Source organism: Alternaria alternata (genome assembly GCF_001642055.1).
Source record: "Alternaria alternata strain SRC1lrK2f unplaced genomic scaffold CC77scaffold_47, whole genome shotgun sequence".
Lineage (NCBI taxonomy): Eukaryota > Fungi > Ascomycota > Dothideomycetes > Pleosporales > Pleosporaceae > Alternaria > Alternaria alternata.
In genome coordinates this window covers 34,689-54,466 of record NW_017306236.1, presented here as the reverse complement: position 1 = coordinate 54,466, position 19,778 = coordinate 34,689, and the positions used below count along the sequence as shown (strand labels likewise).

The following is a 19,778-nucleotide window of genomic DNA, read 5'->3' as shown; positions in this document are numbered from 1 at the left end:
GCTTGGTCACGGCCCCATCATGCCTGTCAGCCACCGAACATGTTGATTAGCCAGCATGCAGGTAATACCAGCCACACGATCACACGGAAGGTCCTCCAAGCTCCAAAGGGCTAATGGTTCTCGAACTCCGCCTCGTAGAACGCCTAGTCTCATGCGATCATTGGCGGGGACAAGGTAGGCGAACGATCAGTAACAATAGACAAACTGCTGCCTGTGAGAAAAGCAATTATAGCTGACCGGCACGCTGCACCTCGCCCACCATCGCGACGATGAGGGACCCTCAGCTGAAGATGCAGAGGGCGATAAAAGCCTTGACTCAGCCTAACGTGAAAGGCTGACAACCAGGCCCATCTCCAACTCTTCTTACTCGCACTCATGACCGACGAAGGACGACAAACAACGCCGGAAAAGCATATCGATGGCCAGCAGCAGGTATGACCCTATCTACCAGTATCTTTCGTGTTTCGCACTGATTGGGGTAGACGGAAAAGGTTGCGAGGGAGCGTGCAGGGGTAGTGCAAGGGTTGGGGGGTGAAGTAAGCGTCATGCACGCCCCTGTCAAGTAAGCCCCAACACTGATTGGTCGCAGATCGTTGCAAAATACGTTACCCGAGAAAAGATTCAAGTCACAGAAACCATCGGCACCAGGCAAAAGAAGAAGAAGCTTTATGTCGCGTTCAGCCGAAAGACCTCAAACTCGAAGATGGAGTATCAACTAACCGAGACGGAAGGCGATACCACAAAGCTCTACATGAACGGGAAGTGGTTTCCTGAGGACAAAGTCTACGTGGTTTGAGACACCTGAGCCAATCAGTACAACGAGGCTTGACCGGTGAAGAAGCCCATCGATATTTAGTCCCCAGCTGAGAATGTCAATTGTTTTCGTCCTTTAGAGACCTTTCTCATGTCTTCGATCATCCGGTGATATCTCTGTGTTCCAGCCTCTCATATCATGACTTCTCCCCCAGCATCACCGAATGAGAAGGAGTTCTCCAGCCCCTGTACACGGTACTCCAATGCGTCTTCATCATCCACTCTTCGTTCCAGCACAACTCTAAAGTCGCTGCGACACGTAGCAAACAGCTTCGGACTGTTGCTACCGAGAAAGAAGCCAGCCGATGTAGAACAGCAGGCCGACTCTACCATTGGCGAAGACGATGATGATGAAGACGATGATGGGCCTATCTTTCCATCCGGTGGGTCAGGGCCGTATCCAACCAAAGTCCGAACACTCGAAAAATGCCCGAATGGCTACGCACGACTCGCAGCCTTCAATGCAAGTGAACAAAACTTCATGCTCTACCGCGGCTTCAGCAACGTTCACGCACGCCTCCTCTTAAGCCTTCAAGCCAGTATCCAGAAGCTGGAAGCCGAGCTAGACGACATTGACCGCTTCCATAACACCCTTCCTGAGGCCTCCAAGAAGCGCTTGCGATCCTGGGACCTCGACGTCGCAGCCTGCAGACAAGAGAAAGAGGAAGCAAAGGAAGACGGAGACGAAGATGAGTTTCGAACGCGAGAAGATATCCTAGAGGAATTGAGAATACAAGTAAACCGTTACGATGAGCTACTGATCAAAGCAAGAGAGCTTATCTCTTTTCAACGACCGACCGAACGTGATTACCGAAGCGTGAGAAACTGGATCCACAACATTGCGCCCCTCGTAGACGAGGAGCAAGATTATATACTATGGAAAGAGGACATCGTAACGCTCAGACATGGGAGGGAGTGGGCGGGTTTTGACGGCATGGTCGAAGCGATGTTGCATAAGATAGATAGCCGACCCATTCAAGTAAGTAATCTATGTCATGCCAGGTCTCCAGGCTTTGCTCACAACCCGTAGTGGCTCTTCCGGACCGATGATCAGAGGCGTAAATCCACGGATAAGAGAAATTACTACTTTGCACCTTCGAGAGTGTCGACGCTAGTAAATCTCTGCATTACTGTTGCGCTTTTCTTGCTGCTGGTAGCTCCGGTCTTGGCGATGTACCGTCTCTCGACTATCAAGACCACAGAATGCGTGTTTGCAGCTATTGGGGTCTTAATGGTCTTCACGCTGCTGTTTGCTGCCGCTATGTCGCTGCTCACGAAGGCGAAGAGGCATGAGTTGTTTGCTGCAGCCGCAGCGTATTGTGCTGTCTTGGTGGTTTTTGTTGGGTCCACTAACTTCAATTGACGTGGGAGAAGTAAGTCCTTGTGAGGAGGTTGACGTAATGGCTTTGGAGGATCACATGGTACGATGTGAGGCTACACCGCAGCAACTGCGTTGCAGCCACGTAACTACTATATGTTAGTGCTCTACAGGAATGCGGCCAGCCTGTGACATAAAGTCGGGTGGATTAATCTATCGTTTCTTGGGCGTACTTACAATATGAAGAACGATAATAGCTTCCTGATCGACATCATGATGATTCTTCAAGACATAGAGGCCTTGTCCGATAGGCTGCTGATTCTTGAACAGTTCCAACCAAGCAGCATGCCTAATGCTTGGCAATATGACCTCCCCTTCGTTAGGGAAGGCAACAGCGCGCAGGTGCTCGTGTGCTATGTAGAACTGTTATTGGCCGAAACATAGCGGCGCTTCCACATACAACTTTCGCAACTCTCTCTTGTCACGATTGTCGAAGTAACCCTTTTGGTTACTCCAAATCCGGTGCAAGCCTTGTTGTCTACGCTCATGCACCAGGCATATACGGATGATAATTTCCCGCCGGCGGAGAAGGCCATAGGAAGACGCGCTCCAGCGAGCTGATGATCGCAGAGATCTCATCGCCCCGACATGGCCGAGGGTTCGCTAGAGTAGGGGAGTCTTTATCTGGAGGAATGGCGCAGGGGTGGGGAGCAACGTGGGCGTGAAACGGCGGAGAACGCCCGGAAAGAAGCGGAGGCGGTATGGGACGAAGAACAACGTAGGCGTAAGAAGGCGGTGTAAGTCTAGAAAAAGGCCGCAGAGAAGAGGCGCCCGACCATTCTTCTCAAGTTCCTCAATAGACGCCACAACCATCTCCACTCCGGTCCCCTGTCTGGACCAACCCAACACAGTCGACACGAGGCAATCCCAGCACTGCGAACAACAAGCTTCCACTAGAAAGGTGAGCCCCATGGGCAGACTCCCAAATATAGCAGCTGACTAATCAGGGCGATCTCATGTACTCCGCTAGACTTCAAGAACCACACTAACACGCTTAGCCTAATTCTAAGGCTCCAAACAGTATTACCAACGTAGGATTAGAGTTACTCTTCAAGCAAGACAGATAAGCTTACCTGCCAGAGTAAGCTACGGATGTCCCGGAACGCCATCGTAAGCGAAACCTATCAAATTGCCTTCCGTGCATTTAAAGTTTGGTAAGATTATTAGGCCGAGATATTCCGGTAAACGATGCGCAGCCTGTACTTGTATACTTCTCTTACTGCACGACTCAAAACCAGCATAGATTCACTATGCGCCCGCAGCGGATTAGTGATTCTGCGTATTACTACTTTACTCGTAAACGTTCCCATACTAGCGCAAAGCTTCTTTTGGCTCTTAGAATCTTGCTTCCACTGCGTTTGCTACCTCTATCGCGACATCAGTGGTTACAGGGTTTTTCCGCATCACAGCGTAAGAAGGAAAACAGCAATTACGATCGTCAGAGAGGTAAAGAACAGCGGCCTGCAGAGCAGTGAGCAGTTCATCCAAGGACTTCTCAGGTTTTGGGAGCTAGCTGTCACAAGCCTTAGATCGCACCAGGATCGGCAAGATTGTGCAAGTATATTATTAAACATAGTCCGTGTTGCCTGTTTCCATTCGCGCAAAGACTTGTACCCGGTAGAACAAACTATCAAAATTACCAAGAGTAAGATGTCAGCACGGAAAGCGCTATTACTCCGTATAATCCCGAACAAGGCGAAACGACAAGGACATGATGCTTTGCACAAGTGAGAAGCCGGCTCTGTTCAGCGATGCTCTACCGAGGCCTCGTTTCCTGCATAATCATGGCATCGAAGTAAACTCTGACCATCCTGAGACATCTTGGCGACGATATAAAGTCTGCTCTCCGGCTGTGCTGGAATACTTAACCATCCTTCACAATCACAAATACTTCGATCCACCAACAAACAACATGAATCTTCTGGTCCTTTTTGCTATGTTCGCTTCTATCGCTTACGGACAAGACGGGGCATGTATTCTCACAGATCACGCACTGTAAGATCTATCTACTGACGGATACCAATAGTTGTGTTTCATACCTGACGAAGGTGGACCTGGAGAATGTGTTCCATTCAGGCCAGTAGCTAACCGACGGTGCCGGGTATGTCTTATCCATCTTGCGACAGAGACGAACATTGTTGACACGAAGGTTCTGCGACAGGACGCGCCATGTACGGGGCAACAAAATGATTGCTGGGTTACTGGTCTCAACTCAGCGAGGTGTTCATAAGCTTGTGAACTAGACAGCTAAAGTCGCGACGACTTCTTGCCAGGTTCAGGCGAGCTGAGAAGATGAGTTGAGATGGTTGTGAAGTTGGCACGATCCTGGGTGGAAGTAATAGGAAGCTTCTGGTGTGAAGACAAGAGTTGGTTCCAGAGCGATTGCCGTGTATCCAAGATGCGAGAGACCTCTCAACTCTAGCATACACAAATATCATACACATTCAGTCGGCTGACCAGGCTCGACACTGCTCATCTAGCATCAATGAATGCTGCCCAAGTTTTGCGAGATAAGGCTCATCAATGTACAGACCCCCGCTGTGAGGAATAGCGCTGTAATCAAAATCCACGATGTCCCATTCTCGTCGTGTAAGCGAACAAAGCTCTGGCACTCCTGCATCAAGAAGTCGCCTGTGTGTGGTGACCAGATTGAACGGACCATGCTTTCACCAGAGAGGTCGGCCCTATGGGCAGGCAAATAGTATGTTTATTGTGTGTACAAAAACAGATGAATTTCTTCTCCTCTCTTCCACCCTAACAGACCCTTACTTCTATAGCAAGCTCTTCGTCCGTGCTCTAAGTAACTACTCTGTGCACCAGCACACTATGTTTGGAAAATGTGTGTAGGTACTAGAGACGATCGTTTTGCAACATCTTCCGCCAGCTGCGCTATACTACGAGAGCTCATTAGCTCAAGGGATGGAATCTGCGCGCTTAAGAGTTTTGACATCCAATTTTGTAACTCTACCGAAACCAAAGAGTCCATACCGTAACTCGCGACTGAGCGACTAGGTTGCAAGTCCTGCTCAGGAAGCACCAGGAGCTGTGCAATCTTGGCTCTCAATGCTCGCCAGGTGAGTTCCTTTGCCGTTTTGGGTGTTTTGACGGTCCTTAATGCTGTCTGGATATCAAATACGTCTTCTTTCCCATCGCGAGTTCCATGGTGACGGTCAGGTGTTCGCTTATAGACATGCAGAAACTTAGGATCTTGGTATCGCCGATCTCCATGGAACGAGTCTGGGACTTGACGTCTACCACCGCATATGATCTGAGCATTCTTCGGTTTGCTCGCTCGAGAATTCGTCATCGCAAAGTTCAGCACCGCTAAAAACTCATCAATCGTGTACTCACGCAAGCCCAGGCGTCGATGAGACATCGCAACATGCTCATTTTCAGCTACAATCCCTTCACCAGCTATCATTCCAACATCAATACTGATAACAGGATGACCGTGGTGCGCACGATTCTGAGCAAAGGCATCTAGAAACGTGCTGCTTGCACAGTACCCGCTGAGAGCTGGGGCACCAGCAATGCCATCGATACTGGACAGTAAAATGAGGAAGTCGAGATCCTGGAATGATGATTCATGAAGATTGATAGTTCCTTCCACTTTGGCAGAGAGGCTTTCCGTCCAATCTTGCGCTGTCATGTCTTTGGAAAGTCCAGTCTGCAGGTTTGTTACTTAGATCTCAGGGAAATTAGAGTTTGATAGACTGACCTCGGGCGTCATTGCACCTTGGAAAATGCCGCTTAATGGACGATCATGGGTGAGATCTTGAATCTCTTGCGTAAAGGCTCGATCGGAAACACTGCCTTGGACCTCTGCGATGATGGTCGAACTTTGAGACAACTCCTGTTTCAAGTTTCTCATTTCCTGAGAACTATGACCCGATCTCGATAAGGTAATGATTTGTCCCGCACCTAAACTAGTGAGGTGACGTACCAAAACGCGACCCAAACCTCCAGTACCACCGACTACCAAGTATGAACTGTCGTGTCGCAGTTTGGGTAATGGCGGCACTTGTGGTTGAACCCTGACAGTTGAGGCTGAATCAAGTTTCAGCACAATCTTGCCTACATGCTTCCCAGCCTGCATGAGTCTGAAAGTGCTCTCGAGCTCCGATACAGGCTTGATATCAATGGGACGTATGGTTGAAGAGATTGTTGAGCTGACAATCTGCAATGCATCTGTAATCAGTTCTCGAAAGACCCTGGGCTTACTTTTAGCAAGTAGCACTAGATCCACGACTGCGAATGTGATGCATTTCAACAACTTCTTCATCTCCAATCTCCCATTGTTTATGAGATCTCTTTTCCCGGTCTCGACAAGTCTCCCAAAGTCTGCAAGGATACTGGCAGTCTCTGTCAATGCATCTCCTGACAGGGAGTTGAGGACCACGTCTACACCTCGATTACTGGTTCGCAACAAAATTCCACGTTTGAAGGTATGGTCCGTACTGCAGAAGATATCATCGTCCTCAATGCCAAACTTCTCTTTTAGTTGATCTCGTTTTGCTTGGGAGCTGACTGTGAGAAAGATCTTGCCTGCTTTCAAATGTCGCGCAACGACGATTGCTGCTTGGCCAACTGCTCCGGCAGCAGAGTGTATGAGTACCGAATCACCGGGTTTGACATGAGCAACATCCCGGAGGCAATGCAGTGCCGTTAAGTAAGCGACTAGAACTGCTGCAGATGTACTGAGTTCGAGTTTCGATGGCGAGAGGAAGACGTGATCCATGTTCAAGTTGCTGATGGTAGCCAACCCATCTGGACCGAAGGCACAAACTTTGTCACCTTTGGTAAATCGGTACTGGGCTGCCTTCCCGACTTTCAAGACCGTTCCACTTCCTTCTACAAGGAGGTTCATTTCAGCACCTAATTGACCCATGCTGGCCATCAGATCGCGGAAGTTGACACCTATATATTCAAACGCCACTTGAACTTCATGTTCGCCGAGTGGGGCTGAATCGCGTTGGCTATGTTCCCAGTAAATCGTGTCAAGAAGACCTGGATGTCGGATTCGCAATCTCAAAGGATGAGACCCATGAGAAATTTCCTTCAGGCGTGGGTGATACTCAGATACCGTATCCTGATTGTGATTGTTCAGGGTATCGTTTGGCATTAATCGTGGTATTAATACTGTGCCATTTCGAATCACGTACTCGGACTCAAACTCGAAGCTTGTCCCAAACGTAGGGAGAAGGATCTTATGAATCAATCCTCCGAGTTCACTGACCGTTTCTGTGCTGTTCGCAGATTCGGGGTCGATATCTATCGTCAGAATTCTGCACTGTTGCTTCTCAGCCCGTAAGCTCCGACTCAGGCCGGTGATTATAGCGTGATGAGGCGTAGAACATTCGGCTGTGGCTCCAAAGGTCACCCAAACGATTGTTCCAGTAGACTCAACAATCTTCTGCAGTGCGATCCACTCTGTCTCTGAAGGTTTTTCCAAGTATGACTGCTTTGAAAGATGCGGTAATATGATGTAAACATCTTGATTCGCATCAATTCCAGATAAGTGGCTTTGTAAGACAGAGAAGCGATCGTTATGGACATCGAATTGACATTTCAGCATACTGGAAAGCTCCACAGTTTGCTTCGTGTTAATGATGGCAATCTTCTGGAAGCCTGGAACGCGCTCTGGCTGCGGAGTGTTGATCGCGATAAGCACACTCATCTCATGGTCTTCAGCAGACTCATAATCCTTCATCTCTTGTGAAAGACCTGAGGATCCGCCTGCCTTCAATGCGTCATCCCATCTTTCGGCACACAAGAGTGGAGAAGACTCCCGGCCGTCGTTCACGCCAAGCCACCAACCAGGTAGCGCGCCACCAAATATACCCCATCGCAATGAAGGATTGGTGATTTCGATGAATACTAGTGCCCCTCCTGGCTTTAAGAGAGTGCGAAGATTGCAAAGTGTTTTCTCCAAAGATGACGTGACGTGTACTACATTTGAAGCGATGATGTAATCGAAGGAGTTGAGCTCGAGTCCTTGGTCCCCAGGGGCTTTTTCAATGTCGAACTTTTGAAATTCCATGATGGAATGCCACTGCTCGAGGAGATGTTTTGTGTGACGGATAAAGTGCGTTGAAACATCTGTAAACACATAGCTCCCTACTTTAGCACCATGGCTCTCTGATAGTTTGCGGAGTAACGGGACAGTCAGACTACCTGTCCCACCTCCTACTTCGAGGATGCGCAGTTCCGAACTCTTGAGTTGTGCAAGTTGAAGATACTCAATCATTTGTGCATGACATCGAAGAAGGTTGTCGTCATCGAGGTAGCATCGATATAGGAGGTCCTTTTCCAATGCTAGCTCCAAAGGATTCACATCTCCTAGAAGAATGTCCCGTAAGTGAGACCCCATCTGCTGAACTGCTTCTCCGACAGCGCCAATCTTCATGTTTTTGAGGTCCGCTGAAGCGCCCACCGCCGCGAATGGCTCAGTTTCAACGGAACGCATCCAACGGAGGAGGTGTCTCCTATCTCCTGTAACTTCCTGCTCGTGGGATACAGAGAGACCCAAAAGTGTTTCCTGAATGGCTTTCCGACAAAAGGGGTCGCATTTCTGACGCAAGTGCAACGGTTCCACTGCGATGGCTTCTCTCTGACAATGTTCTACGATGGCATTCCATGGCGTCTTGGTTATGTCAATGACCCATTCCAGTTCATGGCAAAGCTCCGGAGCTTCTCGATCGCCAGTGTTCATCTTACTGGCATCCTGAAGGGTGGTGAATATTAAGCCATTAGCCTCAATCAAAGCATCATTGGGATGACTTGACGGACTGAAGACTTGAAGTGTTGACGAATGCTTCGATGGTCCGCAGATATCGGCCTTCACTTGGACGCAAAATTCGGATCCCGGTGCGGAGGGTATATCTGTTGACACCTGTAGTTCCGCGATAGATGTCAGAACGGTGCAGTTTTTGAGTCGGTCAACAGCCTGTAGCGCTGAAAATATACACTGCAAGGCAGCTTCCATCGTGGATGCGTGCAGACAATGCTTCTGTTGATACTCTCCTGGCATCATAGACTGAACGTCGTATATAGCGAAATTACACCTCGACTCCCACTCCCGGGTCTGAATAGCGGAAATGATTGAAAACGGGCCCGAGTACTCATTGCCAAGCGTACGCATGTCCCTGTAGAATTTGGTGGGGTTTCTTTCCCTCCATTGCCCCGAAGGCGGGTTGTTTCCATGGGTCGATGCTCGCGATTAATTTTGGTGGCAAGGGACCATTGATACCAGACCCCGACAGTGCTGAACTGATTCGCCCTCGCAGGATATTGAGAAGATCCTGAACTCCTTCCATGTGCTGGATGATTGGGAAGCTGATTGTGCCTGTGATCGAATGTGAAGGAGCGTCTCCACCCCGATGGTGTTGTCATTTGTTATCAGCAGTGGACTTTCGAATTGGATATCTCTGAACGATACCACTGAACCTTTCCATTGGCCATCTCTTGAAAGCGTTTTGATCTCTCTCAATGCTTCAACTACCATGGCGATGTACCCTGCACCAGGGAATACCTTCTGTCCGCCAATACAATGGTCTTTTAACCATGGAATTTCGGCGGGTCGCAGATAGTTCCTCCAAGTAGGTTCATCTCTGATACTATCCGCGGCTGGGACGCCCAGAAGGTCATGTCGAGGTAGATGTCGAAAGCGGTACGCTTTGCTACGACGTGATTCCTGCCAATGTACCTTGTCGTGGAACCACTGGTATGGCGGCAACCCAGTTAGAACTGCTTCCTTTGGCTCTTCTATCGGATGATTTACGCCCCTCAAGCAGACGCGAACACCATGAGAGAAAAGCTTCCCCGCCAGCTCGAGAATAGATTCAAGGGCATCCTGATTTCTGACAAGAGCAGAGGCATAAGTCGTTGTCTGCGATCGGTTACAAGCCTTGACCGTCTGTTTGATTGGCCCTTCAAGTGCACTGTGGGGTCCGATCTCTACCAAAAGCTTCAAGTCTGTCTCTGTTGTGCTGTTGTTTCCATCAGAGAGCGTTGAAACAATACTGGTAATTGCATCAGAGAAGCGGACTGGTAGCACTAGGTTTTGCGCCCAATACTCCAGACCCATTTCAGTTCCATCCATCGGTCGACCTGTAACAGAAGAAATAAGGATCGTTTCGTTATGTGCCGCTCGAGGGTTGATCCCCGAAATCCAGGTCAAATATTCTCGATATACCTGAGCCACGTGATGCGAGTGGTAAGCAACATCGACAGCAAGCATTCGACTGAACACTCCTTCACCAGTCAGGCGTGACTGTAAATCTTGAAGCCGTGGTTTGTCACCAGAGATGGTAACACTAGAAGGGCTGTTGACGCATGCAATCGCCAGCTGATCGGGTGACTCGTCGACTATTTTCCTTGCGACGGTCTCGGGCAGCCCGACTGCTAACATTCCACCATCCAGGTTAGGATGAGATTTCTTCAACTGTACAATGGCGCATCCACGAAAGTATGCAGCGCGAAGTGCGTCTTTCCTTGTGAGAACTCCAGCGGCATATGCTGCTGCTATTTCCCCACTCGAGTGACCACAGACGAAAGCGGGTCGTATACCCCACGTAATCAGCAGATCAACCAAAGCAATCTGTAATGTAGTGCAAGCGGGTTGTGCAATATGTGCTTCGTTCACGATTGAAGCCTCTGATCCCATAGAGATCTCGGAAATCAACTTCCACTCCGCTCCCAGTTCTTGAAACTCTTCTTCTGCAGTCATCATCGCTTGAGCGAATACTGAATAGCTGGACAGCAATTCTTGTCCCATTCGAGGCCACTGAGCGCCTTGACCTTTAATGATCATGTCAGTCATAGCTTCCCAGTCTTATGTCTTACACTCACCCGTAAAAACGAAACAAACTTTGTGTTGTCCACTAAAGTTAGTCTCTCTGATTGAGCCCCTTAACATATCCTCAATCTTCCCACATAACCCATGGTTATCATAGGCTACCATCGCTGCCCGACACGCGAAGTGAGATCTGCGGCAGCCTAACGTGAATGCTAGTGTCTCTGGACTGCAGACATTCTTAGCCTGAAGGGGTGCTGTCAGATGACGCTTCAGCTTTGTAGCCCATCTGGCAATTCCTCCTTCCCGATGATGTGAAAATACAAAAAGATAAGCTCTGCGGTGCTCTGAGGCCGTCTCAGCAGCATCCCTTGTTTTTTCAGATGCGCCGAAAGAATGGAATCTTGGAGGCGCTTCGATAATAGCATGGCACGTGGTTCCGCCGTATCCAGTGCTGTTGATAGAAGCACGTTTCAGCGCTCCTACTGGCCACAAGGTTGCTTCGCGTGGGATCTGTGAACGTTGGTTAGTTCATGCATATCACGCTTTGTGCTTGGTGAATTACAGTGATGCCCATCTGATCAAGCGGAAGTTGTTCACTAGGTTTTTCGAAGGTTGGAACTGGCGGAATGACACCGTTCTCGATCGCCAAAACCGTCTTGATTACAGATGCTAAGCCAGATGCGTTTTCAATATGTCCCAGATTGGACTTGACACTTCCAACGAAGATTTTCTCTGTGCGGTCCTTGCCCATCGTCGTTGCGAATGCTAAAGCCTCGGCTTTGTCGCCAATTATAGTCCCCGTGCCTAAGCCATGATCAGATGGCGTCAACATCCATGTCATGTATTAGACTTACCGTGTGCTTCAATGTATATCGTGTCGGCCAAAGTAAGGCCTGCCTGCTCGTACGCTTTGGTAATAGCCTCAACCTGAGAGTCCATTGACGGCATGGTGATGCCTGGAGTTCTACCATCTGAGACAACAGAAGTGCCACGAACAATAGCTCGGACAGAATCCCCGTCCCTCAGGGCTGCACTTAACGGCTTGAGCATGATACCAGCAACTCCTTCACCACGGCTGTAACCGCTAGCGCGAGCGTCGAAACTGTAGCATCTGCCATCTTGCGACAGGAACCTACGAGAAAAGGGATGGTGTCAGCAGCTCAATTTGATTTCCATAACTTCATAGTACTTACTGCATAGAGGACTGGACCATGAGCTTGTCTGGGTCCAAAATGAGGTTCGCGCCGCCAACCAACGCCTGATCAATATCACCCATACGGAGAGCACGACAAGCCTCATGTATGGCAACCAATGTACTAGAGCATGCGGTATCTATAGTCATGCTGGGTCCACGTAGATCGAAGAAGTAAGATATGCGGTTAGCTAGCATTGACGCCCCTGTACCAGTGAAGCGGTATCTTACTGATGTGTCAGATTTGAGCCACTTATTGCCTTTCTAGAAACAGATTGACGGGACTTACTTTGCTGAGAGCTCAGGATCTCGACCCAAAATCTGGTCGTAGTCCTGATAGGTTGAAGCACAGTATACTCCGGTCTGAGACTTTTCAAGCACCTTTACAGTGAGACCAGCATTCTCGAAGGTTTCGTGTGCCATTTCTAGCATGAGACGCTGCTGAGGATCCATGGCCTGTGCCTCCAATCCACTAATGCTGAAGAAGTCGTTGTCGAAGGCGGCAGGGTCTTGTCGAAGTAGGTGGAGCCCATTGGCATTGAACTATCGAGCATAAGATATAATTGCATTGTTTGACAGACTGGGTAAAGCCTATTGAACCAGCAAGATCGTTTTTGGGGTGCCAAAAAGATTCCAGTTTGAATCTGTTACGAGCGTCTCTAGACCAGCTGGTCATGCCTTTGGATAGCATCTGCCAAAAGGCATCGGGAGTATCCGCCATTCCAGAGAATCGACATGACATACCAATGATGGCTATAGGGTCGAATGACCCGTCGTAGTCCCCATTGCCTTCGTTATCAGTCGCTTTGTCATCCATAGGTCGAGCTTGTCAAGTGAGACGAGAATTTGATGGGAGTAAGTTATCAGCCGTGAAGAAAGTGATGTGAATGCTTCGGGGTGCAAATGCGACATCGCGTTTGACTCCAGTTGTAAATAATCGTTCCATCATTTCTCTGTGGAACAAGTCGTGCTTGGGTCATAGGTTAAGATTGTGCCACGTATATTGTACGGAAGCAATCTTACGAGTACCCGCTGCATGAATGTTGCATCAATGCTGCATGGGGTTGCATGTATGCTGCACGTGAAAAAAGCCGTGGCATAAGAGGCGTCTGCATGTAATCCACCTGGATGTAGCCAAACTAATGCAAGGTCTGTCACGATATATGGTGGCATGATCGACCGCGGTCGCATACTCTTCTCCAATTCACTTACAGGCTTGGACAGAACACATTGATTAAGTTCAACTCTCGTCTCAATCATTGCTTCTCCAACAATCTCAGATACCCCTTAGCATAGTCATCATGCAACAAACTAAAGTTCGACCTAGTATTCCACTTGGACATAGCTACACGAAGCTGACTCCTCTGGACCAATACATGGTGCGTGTGATCCTTCCCATGATGTGTGTTTTCCAGCTTGACAGCGACGTCGATCGATCGAGTGTGGTTCAAAATCTACAAGCCGGCCTGATCCACACTATCGACGAGATCAACATTCTTGCAGCCTATGTCGTTCTCGAAGACCCTCGCCGTGGTACTATCCACCTGGAATTCGAAGAAGATGCAGGTATCACCTTCTTTGTCAAAGATATGCCTGAAGTCCGGTTCGAAGATTTAGCCAAACGCCATTTCCCTTTCTCAGGCATGGAAGCATCTGGATACTGTCCTGAGCCCTTAGGACATACTGAAAAGAGCCCTGTGATGACTGTTCAAGTGACATTCATCACTGGCGGGCTCGTTCTTACTTTCAATGGGCATCATTCTGTGCTGGATGCACAGGCACTAGGCACTTTTGCCGAGACTTGGGCTAGGAATGTCCACGCTGAGTCGCGTGGATGGACGGTTGCGAGTTCAGATCGACTTCCGGCCGGTTGTCTAGATGGGTCATATCTCCTCGGCGGCCACTGTGGGAAGTCATTGCAAGAGTTCCAGACATACAAATCGATCCCAAACTGTCAATTCCAGGAGACGCAGTGTCATATTCTCGAGTCAGCTGTGAAGGGCGATCGTGGACAGCAAGAACATCTAGTTAAACTCTCGCACTGGATCTTAACCCCCGACGCGATCGACCGACTGAAACAAGCCAATCAGCCGCCTTCTCACGATCTTCCATTCATGACTGAAAATTCATTGATCTCCGCGCTCGTTTGGCGGTACATAACTCGGGCCCGACGAAGCGCAGGAATCACTGTCGACAATAGTTCGATTCTGAGCTCTGTCAATGTGCGCAGACGCGTTGATCCACCTCTACCGCTAGAGTACATTGGTAACGCGATCGTTCTAGCACGTGCCAATGCTTCTGTTGGGAAACTGCTGTCGGATGAAAGTGGATCACTCTATCAATTGGCTCATGAGATCACTGATTCAATTGATTGGTGGACCTCCGAACGTATCTGGGAGCTCGCTGGAACAATCGATACCATCGACAACGTATGCAATGCAATGCACCCACCATCCGGCTATGATGTATTGATCACGAGCCCTTCCCGCTTAGAAGACGTGTTAGGGGGCGCATCATGGGGAGATGATTTGGGCCCAATACAGGCTCTACGATTTTCATTCCCAGCGTTTATGGATGGTTTCGTGGTGGTACTTCCGAGCATCCGAGGCGGCCTAGAGATCATGATATGGGTGAACCCGAGAGTGAAGACGTATCTTGGAGAAGACTCTGAATGGCTCCAGTGGGTCTCTGCAGCCACCTGATTGGTAGGGGAGTTTAAGCAATGGCCGAGGGATCTAGTTTTTAAACAAAACAAGCAGTGGAGAGGCTTTCTTAAGGCGAAGCATCTTTGATAACATACATAAATCTAGAAAATATGGGCAACAAGGAGCGAGATGTCTGCCACATTGCATTGGTTGTTGTCGCGTGCATGTGTGCTGAGTTTGCGGCAGGGATGTCAACTATCAAACCAATCTGCTATCAAGCCAAATGTGGCCTTTTCTTGCTAGCTGTCAGACCGGGCTGACGATATGTACTATCCTGCACTATGATCGGTAGTTCACTGATCATACGTACCTTTTTGATTGCATAGCATAGTGTTGCAGGGCTGCGTTCTGACACTCGCCTTGTGGGTTGACTGCAGGCCTATAAGAGAGACTTGCCATCCCTCTATCATGGTATATATTTCCTAATGTATCCTAGGCCACTAGTGAGCAGGGGCCATATTTGGCTTAATAGCAGCTTGGCTTGCAGTCGTCACTTCTGGAGTGAACTATGAAGTCTGACGACCGTAACCGTCGCGTAGCGATCCACAACTTCACATGAGCAGGCCCAGAAACGAAGCTGTATAGCGCCAGACGATAACAGCCTGTCGTATGATTAGGTGCGGTAATCTACTGTGCACTGAATCTTCTTTATGCGGTCAAGGATCTACGCCTAGACATAGCAATGCATCAAAGCTGCTTTTTCCCGTTGAGATGTAGCATCCTTGCAACCTTTGCTGTGGCTGTCTGTTATGGCATACGGCCGTAGTTCGGCTGCATTTGACAGTGGTGTACCATTGCATAGGTTGCAACATAAGTGTCCCAACCAGCCGGCGCTACTCCCACTCCGCTATCGCTGCTGATTGGGCTAGGGTCGCTCTCGTCTAAGCGAAGGTAGCTGCAGAGCTAGACTCGTTAATAATCGAGCTGATTAAGCTGGTCTGACGGCATTCATTGAGACCTTGACCTATGCGAGCTAGTGGGTTACTATAGAAAGTTAGACCGGCTTGATTAGTATGATTATGAACAAGTCTAAGCAGAGCATAGGAAGTCTTAGCACGCCTCCCCACCTTGAAGCAAATACGTCGCTGACGTCAAGGCCTCGTGCTGCCACGCTAAGCCTACGGCGCCCTAGCGTCTTGTTGACCAAGAACATTGAGCCGCGCACTACTCCGACTATGATTTTGGAGGTATGCGCTGCAGCCTTGCGATCCCTCCTCAACCTTGACCATGCCTCCGGTCAACTAACTCAACTCATTTAGACGATCTACAGGATTATGAGGTGACAGAAAAAGAGAGTCCACAAAGGCTGTAGGGTTAGCGGCGCATTTCAACATCCTATCAACATAGTCTCACTATTTGTATTACAGCCTCCTCGCGGGTTGCTAGCAATGATACTTGGTCGCAACGCGTCGAAGATTGCAAAGCAGCACTACCCTCGCTTACTTCACACTCTGAAAAATATCTGTGCAATGCCCTCACATCCCCAGATCGACATGAATCCCTTGTTCTGCTACACGAACGGACTATGGCTATGGAATGAGCGTGAGCAACTGGAGGCCCGATACCGACGTTTTGACGTGTCTAGTCTTAAGCAAGCGGCTTGCAAAGCCGTCGGTGCACACGAATGTGTATCTCTCGATAAGATCGGCGAAGGCAACTACAACAAGGCTTATCGCCTTGAGATGGACGATGGCCAAAAGATCATCGCAAAAGTTCCACACCCTAATGCTGGCCCACCAAAGCTTACTACGGCATCGGAAGTGGCAACTATGGAGTTTGCCCGGACGATTTTGAACATACCCGTCCCACAAGTTCTCGCTTGGAGAGCTACCGACCAAAATCCTGTCCAAGCAGAATACATTATCATGGAAGAAGCGAGTGGCTCCCAACTCCACGAGGTTTGGCAGGATCTTCCACTACGGAAGAAGGTTGACATTATTCGTGAGTTCGTAGATATTGAGAGGAAGCTACTTTCAATCTCCTTCCACAAGTAAGATCCAACTTGCGCCAACACAGAATTCGCGGTCAGTTCAACTTACACACACTATCAGATTGGGGTCATTGTATTTCAAAGATAGTGGTATCGCAGGATGCGAGCCGGCTGTCGTTACAAATGGTCCGCAAGATGTCGACAGTCACGTGGAATCCACTTATGGCATTGGACCCATCACTGGAAGAGAATTCTGGGCGAAGCAACGCAGTGATATGCAATATCATGGTCCATGTAAGTCTCCCAACGTCTATAAAACTCAAATTTAGATTTACAACAGTTGTAGGGACATCTTCTGCAGAATACCTAAAGTCTATCGCTCGCCGTGAGATCGAATGGATCAATGCCTATGCGGACCCACAGGAACCGAGCAAAACTCCATGGCAGTACACGAGCCCACAACAGATGTCTCCGGGGGCTCATACAGCCCTGTTAGAAAAGTTTCTAGCCACAGTTTCATATATTACTCCTAAGGATCCAGAGCTTGCCTCTCCTAGACTTTGGCACCCAGACTTCCACGCTGGTAACGTCTACGTCGACGACCAAGCCCGGATATCATGCATCATTGACTGGCAGGGAGCCTGGGCTGGCCCGATGTTTATCAGTGCCAATCCCCCATTGCTTCTAGACTATGGGATTGATATGTTGACGAAGCTCCCTGAGAACTTCAAAACACTCGACGATGCTACGAAGGATAAGCTCAGATACCAGGTGTCACAGTCTATCTTGATTCACACGTATGAAGAAACCACGGTGGAGAAGAACCCTCTAATGTACAAGGTTATGCGACATCCCCACGGTCAGACCCTCAAGCAATTAGAAGCTTTTGCTGGCTCTACCTGGGACAACTGCCTCTTTCCTTTTGAAGAATGTTTGGTTCGCGCTGAAAGGTGTGTTGATCTATTTACCATTATGTTTCCATGCTGACCATTGTTGCAGGGAGTGGGGTCACTTTGATACGAACGAACCATGTCCGTACCATTTCTCATCAGAGAAGATACGGCAACACGACGAAGAGGTAGACTCTTTCAATAAGAGCCAGGAATTGTGGAAAGAGTTACAAGGTGTCTTGACTGATGAAGGTTATACGTCGAAGGAAAGTTATAGTAAAGCTGTCAATATACTCAAAGATTTGCTGGAAATAGGGCTGGGCAACCTCAAGGGCGAGGAACGGCGCGACTTCGACAAAGAGACGCGATGGGTCGCAGATCTCGATGAACATACAACCTAGCACTTGAATCATATACCCAAGAATAATCATAGACACGGACCGCATGGAAGGCGATGGTAAGACAATCAACGACTAGCTATGTGGCTTTGAAGGATTAAAACCTGGGAGAAGACGACTATATTACTTCTTTCGCCTAAGCTATTGTACTTTGGCTTTGATAATGCGGCTCTTAGCTGTCTAGTTGCCGCCACTGATGTCGACCTGTGTATCGTGATTGCTGTTGAATTTCCACGGACCTTGGTACTAATCTTAATGATGACGTTAATGCCAGTGTTGGTGCCACAACTAACTACTATGTTGCCTGAACCCTGAAAATTGCGACCAGTGCGAGGAAGACATGAGCATCAACCGTGGTGTACAGCTTGGAGAGCTGCTTCCGTAGTATCTCTCTATTGCTGATCTGCCACCGTTCTGGCATCAGAGCGTGATAAGACGGAAGAGTTTGGACCAGCAGGCGTACTTGATGGTGAGCTACGGCTACTAGCTGCGAAAGAAGTGAGGTCTGTGCCAGTATCAAAGGTATCAGAGTCTAGGGTCAGTCATGCCGTACCTTGCTCTCTGAGAGGAATAGGTCAGTTACTGACCTCATCGCTTCCTACAAGTGATATGTGACACATCTTGCCTTTGTTACTAATACCCCATGCGATGCTCACGGAGCGATGCTTGGTGTTTCAGGGTTCTATTCAGCCGCCGCTGATGTAGGAGGTATAGGCCGTCGATAATAATCAGCCTATGGCTACCCATCGTACCGGCCATTATATGCTTGATAAAGTGCTGCAACCAGGCTAAACCAATCTCAATTCTTGTTGAGCCGTTGTCGCTAACACTAATTTGCCAGTCTTTTGGTATGTCGTGATACCAGGTGCTATCGTGGTTCTTGGCTTTGAAGATGAAGAAGCGCGGGACAGCCCAGCCCTTCGCGTTGACTACTGCAATCAACGTAACCCACCCGCGATTGCTAGGTTGAACGCCTATAGTCCAGCTGCATCTTTCCGAAGCAGTAACAGCCTTTATTCTTCCTACGACATCTATAGTGGAGCCAGTCTCGTCAAAGTTGTAGGTATCCTAATCTAGGATGCGGTACCTCATCTTTTTGTTCTGTCCAAGGTCAAAACAGGGCTAATGACCGCTGAATCGCTGCACAGGAATCTCTGGCGATTGTGCTGTCGATTCAGTCGAGCTTTGAGCTCAGGCTTGCGACATACGAGGTTGCTGGCCCACTTCTCATCAATTTGACCATCACCGTGTATAGCAAGCGATTAGTGAGTCACTTCGCGCGCATATTCTAGCGTAGGCGCAAAACCTCGCGTATATAGCTTTCTTACGTATCGAAATAGCGTGGTTTCTTTGTATTTCGTAAGCCTCGACGATTTGGCCTTGGATTCGCATCGTGATGTCGTTCCGGCGCGTCGGTCATGGAGGGTGCTTCGACGCACGTTGTAGATTGCTGCAACGTGTTGCCCACTAAAGAAGCGCCTTCTCTTATCGCTTGAATAGCTAGGATAAATACATCCTTATAACGGAGTACTTCTCTGTTGTGTTGTCGAGACATTGCAGCTGAAAGCGGAGAGTGGCGCAATCTCGGTGGGGTGGTCGGCTCGCTTGCCGTTCACGGTGCATGTTTTTGTTCTGGGAGAGAGCTGTCTGTCGGTCAAATGAGTCATGAACCACA

General features: G+C 48.9%; 6 protein-coding genes across 6 annotated transcripts; 4 read left to right on the top strand and 2 right to left on the bottom strand.

Moving 5' to 3' along the window:
- The first annotated feature begins 677 nt into the window (after positions 1 to 677).
- On the top strand, positions 678 to 2,367 carry CC77DRAFT_674676 (hypothetical protein). Its single transcript, XM_018532713.1, has 2 exons — positions 678 to 1,792; positions 1,844 to 2,367. Exons 1-2 carry the CDS (start codon positions 953 to 955, stop codon positions 2,174 to 2,176), a joined length of 1,173 nt encoding a protein of 390 aa, XP_018378727.1. The 5' UTR covers positions 678 to 952; the 3' UTR covers positions 2,177 to 2,367.
- Positions 2,368 to 2,684: 317 nt separating this feature from the next.
- Positions 2,685 to 3,241, bottom strand: CC77DRAFT_674537 (hypothetical protein). Its single transcript, XM_018532712.1, has one exon. It carries the CDS (start codon positions 3,101 to 3,103, stop codon positions 2,795 to 2,797), a length of 309 nt encoding a protein of 102 aa, XP_018378726.1. The 5' UTR covers positions 3,104 to 3,241; the 3' UTR covers positions 2,685 to 2,794.
- On the top strand, positions 3,041 to 4,132 carry CC77DRAFT_674779 (hypothetical protein). The gene is made up of 2 exons (XM_018532714.1): positions 3,041 to 3,092; positions 3,162 to 4,132. The coding sequence occupies exon 2, from the start codon at positions 3,380 to 3,382 to the stop codon at positions 3,920 to 3,922; it is 543 nt and encodes a 180-aa protein (XP_018378725.1). The 5' UTR covers positions 3,041 to 3,092; positions 3,162 to 3,379; the 3' UTR covers positions 3,923 to 4,132.
- An 883-nt stretch (positions 4,133 to 5,015) lies between these two features.
- CC77DRAFT_1036418 (ketoacyl-synt-domain-containing protein) lies at positions 5,016 to 12,997 on the bottom strand (the record flags this gene model as incomplete). The annotated part of the gene is made up of 36 exons (XM_018527013.1): positions 5,016 to 5,858; positions 5,910 to 5,965; positions 6,002 to 6,065; positions 6,135 to 6,281; positions 6,318 to 6,379; positions 6,413 to 6,499; positions 6,545 to 6,568; positions 6,599 to 6,648; positions 6,682 to 6,778; positions 6,815 to 6,888; positions 6,955 to 7,006; positions 7,037 to 7,080; positions 7,123 to 7,153; positions 7,199 to 7,280; positions 7,332 to 7,397; positions 7,428 to 7,462; positions 7,511 to 7,652; positions 7,683 to 7,831; positions 7,865 to 7,876; positions 7,916 to 7,927; positions 7,961 to 8,290; positions 8,321 to 8,329; positions 8,366 to 8,495; positions 8,526 to 8,591; positions 8,625 to 8,683; positions 8,717 to 8,945; positions 8,988 to 9,005; positions 9,036 to 9,403; positions 9,446 to 9,536; positions 9,567 to 10,990; positions 11,036 to 11,498; positions 11,551 to 11,792; positions 11,843 to 12,120; positions 12,182 to 12,406; positions 12,470 to 12,723; positions 12,758 to 12,997. 36 exons carry the CDS (start codon positions 12,995 to 12,997, stop codon positions 5,016 to 5,018), a joined length of 6,555 nt encoding a protein of 2,184 aa, XP_018378724.1.
- Positions 12,998 to 13,469: 472 nt separating this feature from the next.
- CC77DRAFT_1085532 (hypothetical protein) lies at positions 13,470 to 14,882 on the top strand (the record flags this gene model as incomplete). Its single annotated transcript, XM_018529423.1, has 1 exon — positions 13,470 to 14,882. A coding segment is annotated over one exon (1,413 nt), but the record flags the coding sequence as incomplete, so codon positions are not given.
- Positions 14,883 to 16,085: 1,203 nt separating this feature from the next.
- CC77DRAFT_977560 (hypothetical protein) lies at positions 16,086 to 18,173 on the top strand. The gene is made up of 4 exons (XM_018535972.1): positions 16,086 to 16,875; positions 16,937 to 17,109; positions 17,162 to 17,765; positions 17,815 to 18,173. Exons 1-4 carry the CDS (start codon positions 16,274 to 16,276, stop codon positions 18,104 to 18,106), a joined length of 1,671 nt encoding a protein of 556 aa, XP_018378722.1. The 5' UTR covers positions 16,086 to 16,273; the 3' UTR covers positions 18,107 to 18,173.
- The last annotated feature ends 1,605 nt before the right edge of the window (positions 18,174 to 19,778 follow it).

Coding starts and splice junctions, on each gene's coding strand:
- CC77DRAFT_674676 (XM_018532713.1), top strand. CDS start 953: ATGACTTCTCCCCCAGCATCACCGAATGAGAAGGAGTTCTCCAGCCCC. Junction 1,793..1,843: donor TAGATAGCCGACCCATTCAA/GTAAGTAATCTA, acceptor CACAACCCGTAG/TGGCTCTTCCGGACCGATGA.
- CC77DRAFT_674537 (XM_018532712.1), bottom strand. CDS start 3,103: ATGGGGCTCACCTTTCTAGTGGAAGCTTGTTGTTCGCAGTGCTGGGAT.
- CC77DRAFT_674779 (XM_018532714.1), top strand. CDS start 3,380: ATGCGCAGCCTGTACTTGTATACTTCTCTTACTGCACGACTCAAAACC.
- CC77DRAFT_977560 (XM_018535972.1), top strand. CDS start 16,274: ATGATACTTGGTCGCAACGCGTCGAAGATTGCAAAGCAGCACTACCCT. Junction 17,110..17,161: donor TATGCAATATCATGGTCCAT/GTAAGTCTCCCA, acceptor CAACAGTTGTAG/GGACATCTTCTGCAGAATAC. Junction 17,766..17,814: donor TGTTTGGTTCGCGCTGAAAG/GTGTGTTGATCT, acceptor CCATTGTTGCAG/GGAGTGGGGTCACTTTGATA.